The sequence below is a fragment of the Odocoileus virginianus genome, chromosome 34 (assembly GCF_023699985.2).
Source record: "Odocoileus virginianus isolate 20LAN1187 ecotype Illinois chromosome 34, Ovbor_1.2, whole genome shotgun sequence".
Lineage (NCBI taxonomy): Eukaryota > Metazoa > Chordata > Mammalia > Artiodactyla > Cervidae > Odocoileus > Odocoileus virginianus.
The window spans coordinates 15,835,482-15,854,314 of NC_069707.1; the positions used below are offsets into that span (position 1 = coordinate 15,835,482).

General features: G+C 45.3%; 1 protein-coding gene across 1 annotated transcript in view; it reads right to left on the minus strand.

Moving 5' to 3' along the window:
• Positions 1–17,849, minus strand: part of PPP1R14C (protein phosphatase 1 regulatory inhibitor subunit 14C) — a 79,966-nt gene extending 62,117 nt beyond the window's left edge. Inside the window, exon 1 of the mRNA XM_070461403.1 lies at positions 16,958–17,849. Coding sequence (XP_070317504.1) covers positions 16,958–17,272 — 315 coding nt within the window. The 5' untranslated portion in view covers positions 17,273–17,849. The remainder of the gene's footprint in view (positions 1–16,957) is intronic.
• Between the last annotated feature and the right edge of the window lie 984 nt (positions 17,850–18,833).

Below are 18,833 nucleotides of genomic sequence, written 5' to 3' on the forward strand. Positions count from 1 at the left end.
ATTCTTCTACAAAAAGAACTAAATCTCCTTGTAGAAATGGTTGATTCTATGCCTAGGGCAAAAAATACACAAGATGAACTTGGAATATCTTGTAGCACCAGAGAGTAAAGAAGTATTAAACACACACAAACACACACACATACACATGCAATGATGGGAATATGTCAAACATACAAACAAAGGAGCCAATTGAAACAGCTTCCAAAGTTGGAACAATTCAGACAATAAAATAAATACAGAAGGAATGAATTTTAACCCAAAGTACATAATAAATACCCACAGCCCACATAGATTTAAATAAATTATTGGCTAAATAAACAAGTGAGAGAGAGAAGACAAATGTCCCATGCAGAAGAATTCCATATAACTTCTGTAGATATCTAAGGAGTTGGAGCATAAGTCCCTCTCCTTAGGTGTGAAGGAACCTGGCAGACATATACCAGCCAGGTGATCAAGATCAACATCCACAATGATAAGTCCTGTTGATAAGAAGTCCCTTGACAGGATGTGATGAGAACTACCCTTCACCTCTGCGATTTTCCTCCCCCAAACCCATAATCCCAGTCTAATTATGAGAAAAACATCACACAAGTCTCATTTGAGGGGCATTCTACAAAATGCCTAACAGTACTTCAAACAACTGTCAAAGTCATGAAAAATGAGAAGCACCTGAGAAACTACCATAGTCAAGAGGAATCTAAGGAGACACGACAACTAAATGTAACATGGTATCTTGGGTGAATTCTGGAACAGAAAAAAAGACTCTGGATAAAGGCTAAGGAAACTGAATAAAGTATGAATTCTAGTTAAAATAATGTATTGATATTGGTTCATCAATTGTAACAAATGTACCATACTAATTTAAGATGTTGCTAACAGGTAAAACTGCTTGCAGAGTATATGGAGTTCAGCTCAGTTCAGTCACTGTCATTTCTGACTCTTTGCGACCCCATGGACTGCAGCAAACCAGGCCTCCCTTTCCTTCACCATCTTCCAGAGTTTGCTCAGACTCATGTCCATTGAGTCAGTGATGCCATCCAACTGTCTCATCCTCTGTCATCCCCTTCTCCTCCTGCCTTCAATCTTTCCCAGCATCAGGGTCTTTTCCAAAGACTTGACTCTTCATATCAGGTGGCCAAAGTATTGGAGCTTTAGCGTCAGTTCTTCCAGTGAATATTCAGGGTTGATTTCCTTTAAGATTGACTGGTTTACTCTCCTTGCAGTCCAAGGGACTCTCCAAGAGTCTCCTCTAACACCACAGTTCAAAAGCATCAATTCTTCTGTGCTCAGACTTCTTTATGGTCCAACTCTAACATCCATACATGACTACTGGAAAAATCATAGCTTTGACTCGATGGACCTTTTTCAGCAAAGTAATGTCTCTGCTTTTTAATATGCTCTTTTGGTTTGCCATAGCTTTTATTCTAAGGAGGAAGCATCTTTTAATTTCATGGCTGTGAATCTCCGCAGTGATTTTGGAGACCAAGATAATAAAGTCTGTCAACTTAGTTTGGAATACTACATTCATAATTTTTCTGTAAATCTATAAACTTTTTATTTTTAAGTGGGCCCAGCAGAAGGTGATTGCAGGACTGGTGGATGGATATTGGAAAGAGGGAGAGATGGATGGCAAAATGACTGATGGGAGGATGGGCGGAGGGCAGGATGGCTGATGGATGGAAAATGGGTTGAGTGGTTCCAGAAAGCAGGGCAGACAACCACTGCTGAGAGCACAGAAGACGAGAAATGAGATGGGCATGAGGTTCTCAGCTCCCTGGAGGGCATCAGCTCCATTGGTAGAGAGGAGAGAGCCACACAGCAGTGGGCTGCGGGTGAGCAGAAGGGAGCAGACAAGCTCCCTGTTGTGTGTGTGTCTGACTCTATGCAACTCCATAGACTGTAATCTGCCAAGCTCCTCTGTCCATGGAATTCTCCAGGCAATAATACTGGAGTGGGTAGCCATGCCCTTTGCCAGGGGACCTTTGATCTGGGCAAAAAGAAGATGAAATAGGGAGAGTCTTCTGTGTATGCATGTCTGGCACTTTATTGAGGCATCATTTTCACACCATGAAATGCACAGATTTTCAGTGTCCAGCTCTGTGATTTTTGAAGGAAAGGCTGAAGATGAAGAAGTAAGTCCCTCCTTGAGCAGCAGGATGGAGGCTCCTGAGAGAAGATGAACGGGTTGCTCACTCACACTCACACCCACCAGGTCTGCGTAGAACTCAGGCTGGCACCGTCGAGGCAGCTGAGTAGGATAGTGTCTTAGTCATAACAGTTGGCTTGAGAATTTGGATTGCACTTTGCTGTTTTGTATGTTCTCTGTATCTCATTCTTTGCCCTCCTTGACTGCTCTAAATTGCTTTAAGCAAGGCAATTTATAGTTCGGTATCAAGGATAAATATACTAGTTCCTCTTTAGAATAATGAGTGAACTCAACTGACAGATCTTCCACATATTAAAGGCAGCCTACTATCCCTCTCTGAAGTTTAATATGGGAATATTCCAGAAGTTTGAGATGTGATTGTCAATTAAATGTTTTTAAAGTCTCAGGCTAGTTTGGGTGATGGTCTCTTTACCTAGATACACACACACACACACGCACACACATGTCCTTTCATTATCTAAACATCCATCCATATAAACTGCTCTGGCATAAGATTATTAAATATTGAACCATCTGGGTTTGATGAAGAAATGAAATATTTTAGCTTAACAAAAGGCACTTGTCTACCAGAGATAGTACATGCTATTTTCTTTTTAGTTGTAATATTTGTAGATTGTTATCATTATAGCAAGCATAATCATGTTTTAGCACCAAATCAATGACTCATTTTCTTTCGACTTGTTAAAGAGCTGCCACACCCCATCACAAACAGGAGAAAAACCAGTTGACTAATTCGATCTGCTATGTGCAATATTAGCTCATGAGAACAGGAAAGTCATCTTTACCAGTTTGAAAATGCAACATCTTACCTGCTTGCCTTGAAACAGACTCTATTCAATTAATGTTTGCAGAAATGAATAAAGCAGCTCTGTCAGTAGTACTACTGACAAAGAAAACATAAAAGATATTAACAGATGGTTGACCACAGCAGCTCAGGACAAAAATATTCCTTAGCAGAAGCAAAAGATGTTGTTTAGGATTTTTCACATTTTATTTGGAAGAAGCATTATTTCTTTACTTCACGTCAAAGGTAATATTTGGAATTTTCAAATATGAAGGATAAAATACCTACTCTGTATCTTATGGCTTATTTAAAGTGAATTTCCAACTTTTTACTTCAAAACTCCATTTAAGTGGATAAATGGAGAACATAAGAACCCCAATGCTAACTGCTCATGCAAACCTGGCAAAATGAAATAAGTAATACACTTAACTGTGATATGTACTTGAAAACTAATGGATTTGAATTTTTCTAAAGAAACAACTGAATCCGGTAAATGATTCATCTGAAAAATAACAGAATGCTATAAATTGTTCAACTAAGATGCAGAATATTTGAAAATAAATAAAATAAATTAAGCAGAAAAGTTTTGCCTGATGTATTGGTCAAAAATGCTAGAACACATGGAAATGATCAGTGGGTGAAGGTGAGACTGATGTTCACGGTTTCCAAGAACTGCTTCTGAGCCTTGTTCTTACTTACTGGCAATTTAAACTTGCGCATGTTACTAAGCCCCTCTGAGACTCAATTTTCTCATTTAGAAATAGGATGACCACTTACATCACAGAGCTTTTGCATGGATTGAATGGGATTATCTGATGGGGCTTTATGGATTCTATCATAAAACAAAATAAACCAATATTATAAAGAGCAATCAATTCTGCTTTCCACTTTCTAACAGAAGTGTCTATGAAAAAAATCTTAATTTCATTTTTCTATCCTGTCATGTTAGTTCTAAATCTAACTATAAAGTGACATTCCAGGAATAAATTCCCCAGTGAAAATTAATTTGTTGAGTACAGATTTCTTCAGCCTCTTATTTAGGCTAATTTATGCTCCTCGCCTTTTTAAAAATTTATTTCCTAAATCTGCCGCACTTTCTCTCTCGAATGCTCATTTTATATCTCAACACAAATCCTCCTCAAGTTAAAATAAATACCACCATTAGTTAATTATGAGCTGCCAAGATAAAGGACAAATAATTAGAACTGGAAAAGTCCCCAACAGCCAATATTAAAAATTATATGCCTAAAAGCTTTAAGTCAGATATGTCAGCTCTTCTTAAAGGTTAGCCCAATTAAATGCAAAAAAAAAAAAAAAAAAAAAAGGCAGATAAGACTAGCTCTGAGTATCTGCACCATTAGATTTCAAATTCAACTTGGAAGTCAATGGTAGGGGGAAATAAGAGGGGGAAAGAGGGTCTCTCTTTTTTTAAAAGTCTTCTCAATTTGATCCTTCCCATTCAAGTGGCATCACACAAGAGATTATGCAAGAGAAGGGTGGAGACACTCACTTTAACTACTGAAATGACTATGGAAATCAGATGATCTTTGGGTGAACTAGTGTAATTGTCTCAGGTTTGTCTTCAAAGGAAAGACCCTCTATTACTACTTCCAGCATCACCCGCCCTTTAATAAATCTCCTTTTCTCCAGTGCACATCTGGATTTATTATAGAACCTCTAAAGATCAGTCAAGGAAGTCCTAGACTTCCTCCCCCCTTTTTTTAAGATGAGGAAAGAAAACCTGAAAACAAGAGCCTATCATGAATATGACTCGCCAAGGCCGTCTGGCTGGTAAGCGGGCTGCCCACTAGAACAGAGGCCAAGTCATTCCCACAACATCATATTAGAAACATATTTTGAGTCATAGATTTCATAGACACCAGCAAGGTCCCACAGCCCATAAATGATAGAGCCTGCCCTGTTTATTCATTCCTGAAGTTCAGTTATTAAATGATGACTTTCTCTTACTTAAGACCTTACTTCCTATTAAAATGAAAGGTAACATGTTTTTAATCATTTGCATTATAATGTCAATGAATTTAAGATAATCTTCCTGAAAGCAGGCTTAGAGCAAAGGAAGAAGGACACGACCAGTAGGCAGTAAATTTGTTGTTGTTGTTCAGTTGTTAAGTTGTGTCTGACTCTTTGCGATCCCATGAACTGCAGCACATCAGGCTTCCCTGTCTTTCACTATCTCCCAGAGTTTGCTCTCCTGTCCATTGAGGCAGTGATGCCATCCAACCATTCTCATCCTCTGTTGTCCCCTTCTCCTCCTGCCATTAATCTTTCCCATCATCAGGGTCTTTTCCAATGAGTTGGCTCTTTGTATCAGGTGGTCAAAGTATTGGAACTTTAGCTTCAGCATCAGTCCTTCCAATGAGCATTCAGGATTGATTGGTTGGATCTTCTTGCAGTCCAAGGGACTGCAAAATTGCAAAATTCGTCTGCTGTAACTTTGGCCCTGAATGTGATGGTATCGGAAGATGGGTGTGTGGGAAGTGATTGATGTGTTCTGTTCAGTTCAGTTCAGTCTCTCAGTCATGTCTGACTCTGTGACCTCATGGACTGCAGCACACCAGGCTTCCCTTTCCATCACCAACTCCTGGAGCTTGGTCAAACTCATGTCCATTGAGATGGTGATGCTTTTTAACCATCTCATCCTCTGTAGTCCTCTTCTCCTCCTGCCTTCAATCTTTCCCAGCATCAGAGTCTTCTCCAATAAGTCAGTTCTTCACATCAGATGGCCAAAGTATTGAAACTTCAGCTTCAGCATCAGTCCTTCCAATGAATAATCAGGAGTAATTTATTTTAGGACTGACTGGTTTGATCTCCTTGCAGTCCAAGGGACTCTGAAGACTGTTCTCCAACATCACAGTTCAAAAGCATCAATTCTTCAGCACTCAGCTTCCTTTATGGTCCAGCTCTCACATCTATACATGACTACTGGAAAAACCACAGCTCTGACTAGACAGACCTTTGTCAGCAAAGTAGTGTCTCTGCTTTTTAATATGCTGTCTAGGTTTGTCATAGCTTTCCTTCCAAAGGGCAAGTGTCTTCTAATTGCATGGCTGCAGTCACCATATGCAGTGATTTTGGAGCCCAAGAAAATAGTGTGCACTGTTTTCATTGTTTCCCCATCTATTTGCCATGAAGTGATCGGACCGGATGCCATGATCTTGGTTTTTTGAATGTTGCATTTTAAGCCAGCCTTTTCACTCTCCTCTTTCACCTTCATCAAGAAGCTCTTTAGTTTCTCTTCACTTTCTGCCATAAGGGTGGCAGAAAACTGGTTCAAAATTGGGAAAGGAGTATGTCAAGGCTGTATGTTGTCACCCTGCTTATTTAACTTATATGCAGAGTACATCATGGGAAATGCTGGGCTGGCTGAAGCACAAGCTGGAATCAAGACTGCCAGGAGAAATATCAATAATCTCAGATATGCAGATGACACCACCCTTATGACAGACAGAAGAAGCAAGAACTATAATTCTACAGCCTCCAGAATGAAAACCACCATCACAGAAACTAACCAAAATCATCACATGGATCACAGCCTTGTGTAACTCAGTGAAGCTATGAGCTAGGCTGTGCAGGGCCACCCAAGATGGGTGGGTGGAGAGTTCTGACAAAACGTGGTCCACTGGAAAAGGGAATGGCAAACCATTTCAGTATTCTTGCCTCAAGAACCCCATGAGTAGTATGAAAAGGCAATAAAGAAATGTACTGAAAACACATATGGAACTACAAACAGGAGAGAGTTGCTGCTGTCAAAGGACTTCCAATGATGTAGATGCCTGCATTCTCCTCCTATAACGGACAGGGTTCCTTTACTTTCTCTTTTTCTCTTACCTAATTTAAATGGATGATGGCGTCTTATTCCTTTCCCCATCTATGCAAATGTCTGTTGGAATGAATGAATAAATGAATATTCTTGCCCTTCACAAGTCTTTCCACAGTTTGTCCCAAGGATTCTTTCAAAAAGGAAAAGCCCTTCTGTGATCATTTTATCCTCAACCATAAAGTGATGCTTTAGAGACTAAATCACACTCTGGTCTCCTTGTTTCTCAGCTTTTACGCAGTGGAACAGATTTCCAAAATGCCAGTGCTGACTAGGAAAAACCTGGTGAGAATTTATTGGCCTGAACTTTTAAGCAGAGGCAGGAATCCTGGCTTTCATTCCTTGTTCCATCAAGACATGTGTGAGCCTGTTGCTCTGAATCTTATCTGCTGCTGGAAAAGCCCTCACCTCTTCCCAGTACAGCAAGCATCTCCACACCCAAAGAAGTGAACAATTACTGTGCAAACAAAGTAATATTCTTGTACATAATGAAAAATTAAAATTACAGAGAAGAATGGCAGTAATGTGTGATTACTCCCTTTGAAGACTTTTATGACCCGGGCACCAATGCCTTATTCCATCATAATACTCTTTTAATTCACAGTTTCAAAAAACTGTGTGCTGGGTTGCTCAGTCATGTCCAGCTCTTTGTGGCCCCATGGACTGTAGCCTGCCAGGCTCCTCTGCCCATGGAATTTTCCAGGCAAAAAAAAAAAAAAAAAAAAACCACAAAACTGCATGGATATAATTTCTAACCATGAAAAAGAACCAAAACTTCATCAAGGATAAAAGAGAAGTTTTGAGCTTTTTTGTTTTTTTTTTTTTTGTCATGCTGCATGCTGTATGTGGGATCTTAGTTTCCTGACCAGGAATTGAACCCGAGTCCCCTGCAGTGGAAGCGTGGAGTCTTAATCACTGGACCACCAGGGAAGTCCCAAGGTTTTTAATACAGGCAGGGTCATACTTCATCAATGCACTTAATTTGGGAGCTGTACTTCTGAAATGCACGGCACCAGAAGATGCTGCCAACTGGTCTACTGGGCCAGTTTCTGCGTCACTCACTTGACAGCCAGGTCCTGGGCCCCTGAGTGCAGACAGGATGAAGAGGCCACCAGGCTGCAGGGACCACCCTCACGAAGCTGGCAGCAAGGCCAGGGGACAGGATTACAGAAAGGTGCTGAGACAGGCAAAGGCCTGTCGGCCAGCTTGCCGGGGACAGCACCCGTCACAGAGGCTTCCTGCAGGAGAACAGGTAAGAGGTAGACAGGTGAGGAGGAGGAGAGAGGGAGAGGTGACCCTGGCAGAGGGAGAAGGCAAGGGGGACGGGGTTCCCGCCTCACCTGCACCGGGATCTCGGTTAATAACCGAAGAAGCAGGGGTGGGGTGGGGACAAGAGATGGGACCAGAGAGGGGACCCCGAGCTTAGTCTCAAGCTGTACCCTGAAGGCTATGGGGGTGACTAGATCGGGTCAGGAGTTTGGAAACACTCCAGCCACATGGAGGGGGCTCCGAAGCTCCAGTGGGGAGGGAGAGCTGGAGGTGAGGGATCAGAGGAGAAGACCCCAGCCCAGGAACCGGAGACAGGGCTTCCGCTCCAGCCTCCACACTGGAGCCGATGTTGCCTCTGACTGAGACCTGTGGCTCAAGGCTTCTGTACCGCAGTCTCGCGACCTCCCTTCCTGAGTTACTGCAAGGACAGAACTCGCGCTCAGCAAGGATCGGGTGTGCAGTAGGAACTTGAGACAAGCAGCTGATGGGAGCAAGGGCAGCATGGAGGCCATGTGACTCTGCTCACCGTGACCTTGGACAGGGACAAGGAGCAGCTTCTCTGGCCTCAGTTGCTTCCTCTATAATGCGAAGCAATGAAGTAATACTTGCCACCCCATAAAGCCACTGCCAGGATCGGCTGCTGGCGATAAAATGTATACATCACCTGGCCCTTGACCGAGAGCTATCTGAGTAGCAGAAGCAGCAATGCCTTCTACTAGCAGCAGCACTAGGCAAAGGATTGTAGTAGTACTACTACTCGTAGTACCAGGAATTTGAGCGGCAAGAGACCCAAGTGTCTCATGCCATAATACAGGTGAGACGTTCTAAGGTGCTGGACTAAAGTGGTGGCAGTGAGAAGCCACGCAGATTCCAGGGCTCGAAGGAGCAGGCATCAACAAGGTCTCCTGACTGCTGGGTGTGACCCGCAGGGAGAGGTCAGAGAAGGGAGCCAGTGTAATTTTGGCTGGGACACCTGCAGACAGCATGCCCACCATCCACCAAGGGAACCGAGGAAGCGGGCAGGTTTGCAGAGGATGACAAGAAACAGCTTCAGAGCAGCTGAAGATGAGGCTCCCACCAGGCATCTGAATATGTCTGGTACTCCGAAAACAGATCAGGGCTAAAAATGGAGATTGAAGAGTTGTCAGTGTGTGAACAGTGACTGAAGCCACAGGAATATTCATATCACCCAGAAAGAGGATGTAGCAGTGGGAAGAAAAATAGAGGGAATAGAGTAGGGACCCAAAGACAGACCTCGTGTGACATCACTGAAGAGGAAGGCAGAGGAAGAAAATGCAGAGAGGAGGCGGGAAGAGTCATTAATGATTAGGATGAGACCCAGGAGAGATCTGCTTACAGCAAAGGGCTTCCCAGGGAAATGCAGAAGGGCACCAAAGGCCTCAGAAGGTCAATGAAATAGAGACCCAAACAAACCCACTGGATTGAGAAGCAAGGAGATCCTCAGGGAAACCGTGGCAGAAGCCGACATCAGATTGTAATGGATGAACAGTGGCGTCATGGAGGAGAAAGATCTGGAAAAATAGTAAGGGAAGGAGAAGATAGGGCCACAATCAAAGGAAGTACAGGATTGAAAAAGGAAAGCATTTTTGTGGTAGGGGGTTGTTGGTAACAAAAAGAAACACTGCAACTTGTGTGTGTGCTGGGGTGAAAAGGGGAGGCTGAAAAAGCAGCCCAGATAGGAGAGAAATTAAGAGCCTGCTTGGGAGGGCAGTTGGCCTGGCTTGAACATGGGAGGCTGTGAGGGGCAGTTCAGGTAACAAGAAAGGTACCTTGCAAAGCCAGGTGAAGGTGTGAAATAGCCAAGTGCAGGAGACAAGGGATAGGAAAGTAGACTACAAAATGCAATTATGCACATGGTGTGCAGACCATAAGGAAAATGAAACAGACTTCACTGCTCCCTCCATCTAGAAAGAGAGGACAGCTCTGAGGTGAGCAAGGGTACCCTAGGAAGCCAAGTTGTTTCAATGGTGGGAGAAAAACAGAAGATACTGGAAGCAAACAGTTGCCAGAGATGAGAAGGGCAGGTAGGTTAGTGTGGTGAGTGGCAGAGTAGAAGCAAAGGAAAAGAGTGAACAGGACAGTGGAGGAAGAAGTTCAATTTTCAGATGAATTCTCTCAATCTAAGCTTAAAAATCAATCAGCTGCAGCTACTGTCTTAAAGTTCCTATTTCAAACAAATAAGTCAATGAAGGTAGGTATATATCCAAAAATGTGGAAATCAAACAGTAAAGATGCAAGAGCTTGATATGGATGGCTGTTTAACAAAACCCTAAATTAGTATTTTTCCATAGCCAGAAGTATGATAAAGGAGCATCGCTAAATAACCCAGGACTAAAACAATGACTTCTCAAAAGTTTTCTGAAGGTTGATCCTTTTTCATTCATTCATGCTAATGCTTAGTGGTTGAAGAACTGAGCCCCACTAGGGACACAGACGAAGAAAATTAAAATCAACTCTGCCTTCAAACTGTTGATGCCCCAATGCTGGGGAAGACTGAAGGCAAAAGGAGATTGGGGTGGCAGAGGATAAGATGGCTAGGTAGCATCACCAACTTAATGGACATGAATTTGAGCAAACTCAAGAGAGATAGTGGAGGACAGAGGATCCTGGCATGCTGCAGTCCATGGGGTCGCAAAGACTCAAACACAACTTAGTGACTGAACAATAGCAACTTCTCTCCACATAAATGAAAATTCACAAGGACTTCCAAAATAAGGAAGGTGCTAGGAAAAAAGGGGGGGGGGATGATATTTGCTCATGTTCAAGTTCAAAGACACATCAACACCTGTGACCCCATATACATCTCCAAACTCTACCACTAACTAGATATGAATACTCCGTTTTCTTCCCCACTCCTGCCCTCCTGTATCATAGAGAATGATCAACAGTTAGTGGCTGGTTATGGTTCCAGCTGGGGCTTCCCAGGAGGCTCAGTGGTAAAGAATTTGTCTGCCAATGCAGGAGATGCAGCGGGAAGATCCCCTGGAAGAGGAAATGGCAACCCACCCCAGTATTCTTGCCTGGAAAATCCCATGGCCAGAGGAGCCTGGTGGGCTACAATCCATGGGGTCGCAGAGAGTCGGACACAACTAACTGACCGAGCATGCATGCATGCGTGGTTCACACTACACCGACTAAGTTCCAGCTCCGTGGTCTGACCCATTCAGAACTTCTAACGACCCCACCAAGGGGCCAGGATGATTCCCTTAAAAGCAGGGGAAAGTGGGGCTCAGCGAAGTTAATAAGGAAGTTGCCTCATCTCAGCACTACTCAATGCGGGGGCCAATGTAGCTTTTAGGTTCACCTCACTTCAAAGCATTTACTCTCTTAACCACTGCCTCCACGTCAGATTTCCCCAACCATTGTTACAAAGGGAACTTGTTAAGCACAGTTTTCTTTTCAGCCTTTGGCAATTTCGAATTCTTTTGTTCACAGACTTTTAAACATGTTTAATTTAGCCCATAATATTTTACAGATTGAGTTTATGGTGTTTTCTTTAAGCAGTTTTTTTTTAATTGGAGTATAGTTGCATTACAACGCTGTGTGTTTCCACTGCACAGCAAAGGGAAACCAGGCACATGGATACATACATCCCGTGTCCTTGGATTTCCTTCCCACTTAGGTGATCACACAGCTATCGTTCCCTGTGAGTAGAGTTCCCCATGCTATACAGTAGGTTCTCATTAGCTGTCTATTTTGTACGTTAGGGGCTTCCCTGGTAGCTCACACAAGAAAGAATCTGCCTGCAACATGGGAGACCCGGGTTTGAGCCTTGGGTCAGGAAGATCTCCGGGAGAAGGGAATGGCAACCCACTTCATAGTAGGGTATATTTGTCAATCCCAAACTCCCAATTCATCCCATCCCCCCTTCCTCCTTGGTATCCATGTTAAGCAGTTTTGTTGAAAAGCCAATTCATTCTCAAATAGCTACATAAATGGGGATTCACCACATTATCTGCAAACCATCTAGACAGCAGTTTCTACCTTCCAGCAAAGCAAGCTAACTTGATGTTGTAGAGTGGGAGTTGAGAACAAAGGACGGATCTGAACTGAAAAGAAGAGGCCTGATCCAGGAACAAACCCACAGACACCCGTGTCCCTCTGCATGCAACATCAGTCAACCCAGAAGTTACCACAGCTGCATCCGGGAGCAGGCAACCTACGGGGGTTCACAGAGAGTGCCAGGTACTGTCCCATCTCAGGAAGCAGTGGGGAGGGTGACGTCTGGCTTTCTGGACACAGCCCTGCTCTCCTGTGTTCCAGCTGAGGGGCCTCAGGCAGCTTGTAGACCTCTCTGAGCCTCAGTTTCCACATCCACAAAATGGGACTATCAAAGGTTGTTACTAGGATTACATGAACCATACCTGATACAGAAAGTACTTATTAATTTTAGCTCTGTCTCTTAAATATGTTTAAGTGTTTCCCTTTCTGGAGCAGTACTTTTTTTAAATGTGTGATGAAATCAATTTAGAGGATCAGAGCCAGCAATTCTGGTAAATTAAATAGAACAGAATATTGTATTTAAATATTAATAAAGTCATATTTTATAGGGGCTTCCCAGATGGTGCTAGTGGTAAAGAACCTGCCTGCCAATGCAGGAGACTTAAGAGACGTGGGTTTGATTCCTAGGTCAGGTAGATCCCCCAGAAGAGGACACGGCAACCCAGTCTCGTACTCTTGCTTGGAGAATCCCATGGACAGAGGAGCCTGGCAGGCTACAGTCCATGGGGTCGCAAAGAGTCAGACACAACGGAAGCGACTTGGCATGCATACATGCATGCATTTTATATTAACTTGGTGATTTTTCTTTTGCGTACATGGTAACATTAACTGGTCTTTGTGAATCTCTGCATCCGTCCATGTGTCAGTGTAGGTATCAGGAAGCAAGGGAATTTCTTTCAAGGGCCACAGTCACAATATTTTGAGAACCACTGATTTACAGAATGAAGATGGTAGGGAGAAAGGGAAGGTGAAAAAGTGTAATGTGCCAGAAACCACTTTTTAAAATGCAGACATCATGTTGAGGTTTGACAGAAAACAACAAAATTCTGTAAAGCCATTATCCTTCAATTAAAAAAATAAATAAATTTTTAAAAAATGCAGACTGATGCTGGAAAAGGAAAGTCCTTCTGAATGGACAGTCAGGATCACCAGGGGATGCCCTCCGTGTCCAAGTCTGTTTACGCCTAGGCTGCTGCGAGGGTTTCAGTAATCCGAGATTAACAACAGGCTTTTATTTCCAAAGCAAATCAAATTGCAAAACTGGAAGTACTGATGTTATCTTGATCCTGAGCAAGATGAAAAAAATTGACATGACTTATCCAGTAAGTCCTCTTGCAATATTTGTCAAAGTAGACATTATGCCAGATATCAAATGCTCTTTAAAACCATCAGGGTTCGGGAGAGATATGAAAATGTCTTAAAACAGAAATCCTTACATGTTGATATAGAGTTAACCTCGCAGTTCCAGGATAATCAAATTCCTAGGTGAAAATGTAACTACCTGTACAAGTAGACGAAATGGAAAATAACTATAACCATTTTATAATCTATAAAGATGTTTATGTTTATATCCAAAAGGCTGTGCTGTTTAACGATACTATGCTTAGACTGTGTAAGAGGGGTCACAGCCCTGGGCCACTCCTGCCACAGGCATTTTCCTGCAGAGTACCAGGTGAATTTATCCATCCAGGACCGGTAAGCCTCTATCTGGTTTTAGGCTACACTTCAAGTCCCCAGCATCCCCTGATCAAATACGCAGACACTTCCAAGGCATGAACCAGGTCCTTCCAGGTCCTTGGTTGAAGCCAGAGGCATGGTTAGGGGATGGCAGAGGGTGTGGACAGACTGGACGGGCAAGTGGATACAATGCCCTTCACCAGGTAGGATGGTATCACAGGTGAAGAGCCAAAGGAAGCAGGCCCTGGGCCAGGGAAAGGTTCTTTTGATCAGTTCTGAGCTCTGGGAGATCTGGGAATTCATGGTTCAAACCCTGCTTTCTGGGTCATTATGAAGATACAGTTGTCAAGGTAGGAGGAATCACATTTTAAAGAAACACTCAATAGCATGATTCATGACTTTTAAATATTCAGACACATGCTGTGAGGCCTCCATCTGTTCTCCTACACAGGACCCTGCAGAGTTAGAAGCAGGCTTGGGGGTTAGAACATGGACTCAGAGTCCATGCCATCCACCCAGTACCATCCAGCGGCTATGGAGCTTGGGAAGGCCTCTTACTTCTGCTGCGTCTCCCAGTTTCCTCGTCTATAAAACAGAGAGGATAACAGCACCCTGTCCATATGGGTTGTTGTAAAGACTAATGAATCAGTGTACACAAAGGGCCTAGAACAACACCTGGGACCTAATACAAGCACCCATAAATTCTCTTTGTGTTATTCTCTATACAAAACTGATTGGCCACTGCAAACTTCTAGATAAAACCACAGCCAGGAAGTTATTCTGTGTATTTCTTCCCCACCCCCGACTTCTTTCTAATTTAAAATATCACACTTTATGGCACTCTAAAAGACCACTATTTCCTATTCTGAAAAGGACAGGTCACCTAACTGCTGACCTTCCTGATGCAAGTTTTTCTGAAATTACATATGTGTTCATCTAGAATGCACCCAACCTGGCAGACAGCTCAAGCCTCTGGCTGAGCTGAAGTCTGGCAAGTTGGCTTTCCATGTCAATTCCACACACACCATTTGGACATTTCCTAACCTTCATATTCAGGAGAGTCAGAGCTACAAACCAGCTAGGTCCTTCTCAATTTACACACCAGAGGCTGAAATACTTGAAACTATCAGCAAGGAAAGGCTACCAGACCAGAGAGCTGAAGCTAAAAATAGAGCCCTACTAGTGGAGAAAGAGATGGAAGAAGACAGTCCTTTATATGGCTACTTATTAGTCCACAGGCCTTTTATTATTCAGTGAAGGTGTAGCATCAGCATAGTATTTATAAATTGCCAACATGACTTATAGCTCTTCAACCTAACATGACAGAACAAGCAACTCGAATTTAGAAATACCTGACACATTTTAATAACAAGCTAGCAGCATATAGCATCTTGTGTCATTTTACCACAAAACCTCTCAGATCTTTAGCTGTTTGCTATATGTGGAGGTCTGCAATATGAGAAGCACAAGGAAAAGCTGCAAGGTCATATTTACCCTTTAAAATAGGTACCTAATCTACATATTTAATACAATGAGCATTCAATCTTCCATTTTTTTTTACCAGTTACTCTGAAGATTTTTGAAAATACATGATTTACCAACCTTGCTAAGAGGCTGGAACTCTTTCCCAAGCTACATGTAATTGGTCTGCCATAAAAGGAGCATTACTAAAGCATAGTTAATTTCAACAGTAGTTTCTCTATTAACCCAAATCTTCTCTAAACCCAAAATGGAGCATAAAGACTAGTATGAAATAAATGAAAACTAACTGGATTCTACATAGGCAAGACTGAGTCTTCCATCCACCCCCACAGTAACCCCATTGAAATCAAATATATTGTTTCTTTAAAGAGTTTTGCCAACTTCCTACTTAAAAAACACCATAAACACTTTCGTTTTGGGCCAGTTTTTATTTACGCAATTAAAATGCTTTTATAAGAGCTGGGCTGGAGGAACAATATATTTTTACAAGCCCATTAGTCATATAGTCAAGCTTCATTATATCATAATCATTCATCAGGAGTCCGTAATGAGAATGCTGTTTCCTCGCGCGATGAGAATATTAAGGAAAATATGTATTCACAATAGGCCATAAAATGTGTGAAATCCAAACCAGAGGAAAAGCCAGTGGGTTCATCTGGCTTTCATTTCTGCTGAAGAGGGTAACAGCCGGATGAAAGCAAACCCAGCTTTAACTCAGAAGCCATATCCTTAATTATTAACCCTCTTCATCCTTCCACCCTTTCCAAACTCCACTCCCTTAAGAGAAGTAGAATACTTCATTTACAACTACTGCCATTAAAAAGACTCTCCTGAGTATTTTAGCTTCGGTCATTTTTCGGTAACCACAGTTTTGTTACAGTTTCTTCTTAATATTTCTCCAAAAACACACCAACCGTTTCTCCTTACGCGGCAGACTTGCTACAGGCTTAGCCCCTGACCTGTGGGAAGTAAATGTCGCGGCGGAGGGGGAGCTGGGGAATTCCCAGCTCACCCGCAGGCTCCCTTCCTCCACCCAGCGCCCTTCCAGGTTGCCCAAGGCTCTCATTCTACGTCCATCAACGCGAGTAACTCAAACTGGGCAGAAAGAAAGAGACCTGCTTCAACAAAGCCCAACGCGTGCAGCTTTGGTAAGGCAAGGACAAATCGTGGGGACACGCGTCGGGGCTGGCTGGAACAGGGAACGCGTTCAGCTTATGGTTTTGTGATGTTATTTCAAGAACGCAGGGGGCCTCTGGGATCCCCAGAACCTCTCCTCTCGGCGAAGCGGCTTTCCGTCTCTTCCCTGCTCCCTCTCCACAAAACTCGGGGTTGCCAGGATCCCCAGAGCAGGGAGTCCTGTTCTTGCGCGCAGCTGGGTGAGCCTCTCCGAGCCCCACTTTGGGAAGCTGCAGCCGAAGCCGAGGAGAGCCCAGGGTTGGGAGAAAGGCAGTGCGCTGAGCAAGACCCGACCCTCCCCACGACCATCATGGGGCCCCCCAGCTCTCCGGACACCCGGTAGCCGAACCCAAGCAGGATGCGCCCTGGCACCAGAGGGCACCCTGGGGAGAGAACGCGCCGCGTCTCGCTCCCAGCCCCGGGTCCCCAGGAACCAGGGCGGCGCGCAGCTGGGAGTCGGAGCCCTGGAGAATTCCTGTGTTGGCACAACCTGGTGCGCGAGGGCCCCCACCCCGACTCTCCCGGCCCCGCGCCCAGGTACCTCGCAGCCATACAGCTGTCCCAGCTGCTCCACGATCCACTCCTCTAGCACGAGCCGTTTCCGAAGCTCCTTGCGGTCGTATTTTACCGTCACTTTTCCCTGCTGGTGGCGCCGCTGTTGCTGCTGCTGCTGCTGCTGAACGTGCCCGGCGGCAGCCGCGGTGGCCACGGGCGCCGAGTCCTCCCGGGAGGAGCCCGAGCCGCTGCTCGAGCCCGGGCTGCCACCGGCGCCGCCCCGGGGACTCTGGAAGAAAACCCGCGCGCCGCCGCCCCCGGCCCCGCCGGCCGCCTCGCTGCTGCCCGTCGCCACCGACATGTCCCCGCGCGCGTAGGAGCCGGAGTGCGGCCCGGAGGAGGACAGGCGGAGCGCCAGGCGCCGCTACCACCTCGGGCCGGGCAGCGGCATGCGAGGGCTTCGCCGGCACCTGCTCCTCGCCGCCGCCCGCTCCGGGGAGGTCTGGAGGAGCACGGGCGGGGGAGAGCGGGGAGGAGGCAGGGGCGGGGACCCAGCCTTAAAGACGCCGCCGACGACCCTCTCGGTCCAACCGGGGAGGCGGATCCGGCGCCCGGCAGGCAGCAGCCAGGGGCGTGGGAGCTGCGCGCGGCGGAGCGAATGTGGGCGCGCAGACGACGCGGGCGCCGGGGTGTGGACACCAGGAGGACTGGCGAGGGTCTGCTGCCAGGGATGGTCCTCTGCGCGGATGACCGTGTTCTGTCCCCCGGGACACACGGATTGCTCTTCTCCCGCCGTCCCGAAGCGCAGGAAACCCACCGCCGCCCGCGGCCTTGGCCAGCGCTGGTGGGGACTGGCGACCGCCGAGGGAGGGGGCAGGCGACGAGGGAAGGGACGGAGCCTCAGGTCCCTGGCCAAGGTTTTTCCTCTCCCTCCCGCCTCCTGGGAGGGCGGGGACCTGTCTCCTCCCCTCCTGGCCCCACCCCACCGCTCCAAACACCCATCCCTGTTCAGGCCGCTTTCTCCCTGGGTTTGTGAGAAAATTGACTAGGCGATGTTTGTGCCAGGAGGCAATCCCGCGCCTGAAAAATACTCTCCAGACCAGTTTTTCTCCTCTTACATCGTGTCTTGTTTCTTCATAGGCAGAGCATGAAGGTATCTTTATATCTAAAGGGCAGAAGACTCGCTGTCTCTTGGGCAAGAGACTGGGGACGCAAATCTTTGTGAGTCCCTGCTGGTTCCTTGTCTTCCATTTCTGGCATTGTAGTATTCTCTGCTGGCCACCTTTCCTCTCTCAATACCATTGCCAAACAACCTCTTTTTAGCTAGGAAAATAACTGCTGAGACTACTTTTAAAACTTTATATAGCCAGTTCAGTTCAGTTCAGTCGCTCAGTCGTTATATAGCCAGTTCAGTTCAGTTCAGTCGCTCAGTCGTGTCCGACTCTTTGCGACCCCATGAACCGCAGCACGCCAGGCCTCCCTGTCCATCACCAGCTCCTGGAGTCCGCCCAAACCCATGTCCATCGAGTCAGTGATACCATCCAACCATCCCATCCTCCGTCGTCCCCTTCTCCTCCTGCCCACAATCTTTTCCAGCATTAGGGTCTTTTCAAATGAGTCAGCTCTTCGCATCAGGTGGCCAAAGTACTGGAGTTTCAGCTTCAACGTCAGTCCTCCCAATGAACACCCAGGACTGAGCTTTAGGATGGATTGGTTGGATCTCCTTGCAGTCCAAGGGACCCTCAAGAGTCTTCTTCAACACCACAGTTCAAAAGCATCAATTCTTCTGCGCTCAGCATTCTTTATAGTCCAGTTCTCACATCCATACATGACCACTGGAAAAACCATAGCCTTGACTAGATGGACCTTTGTTGACAAAGTAATGTCTCTGTTTTTAAATACGCTGTCTAGGTTGGTTAGGA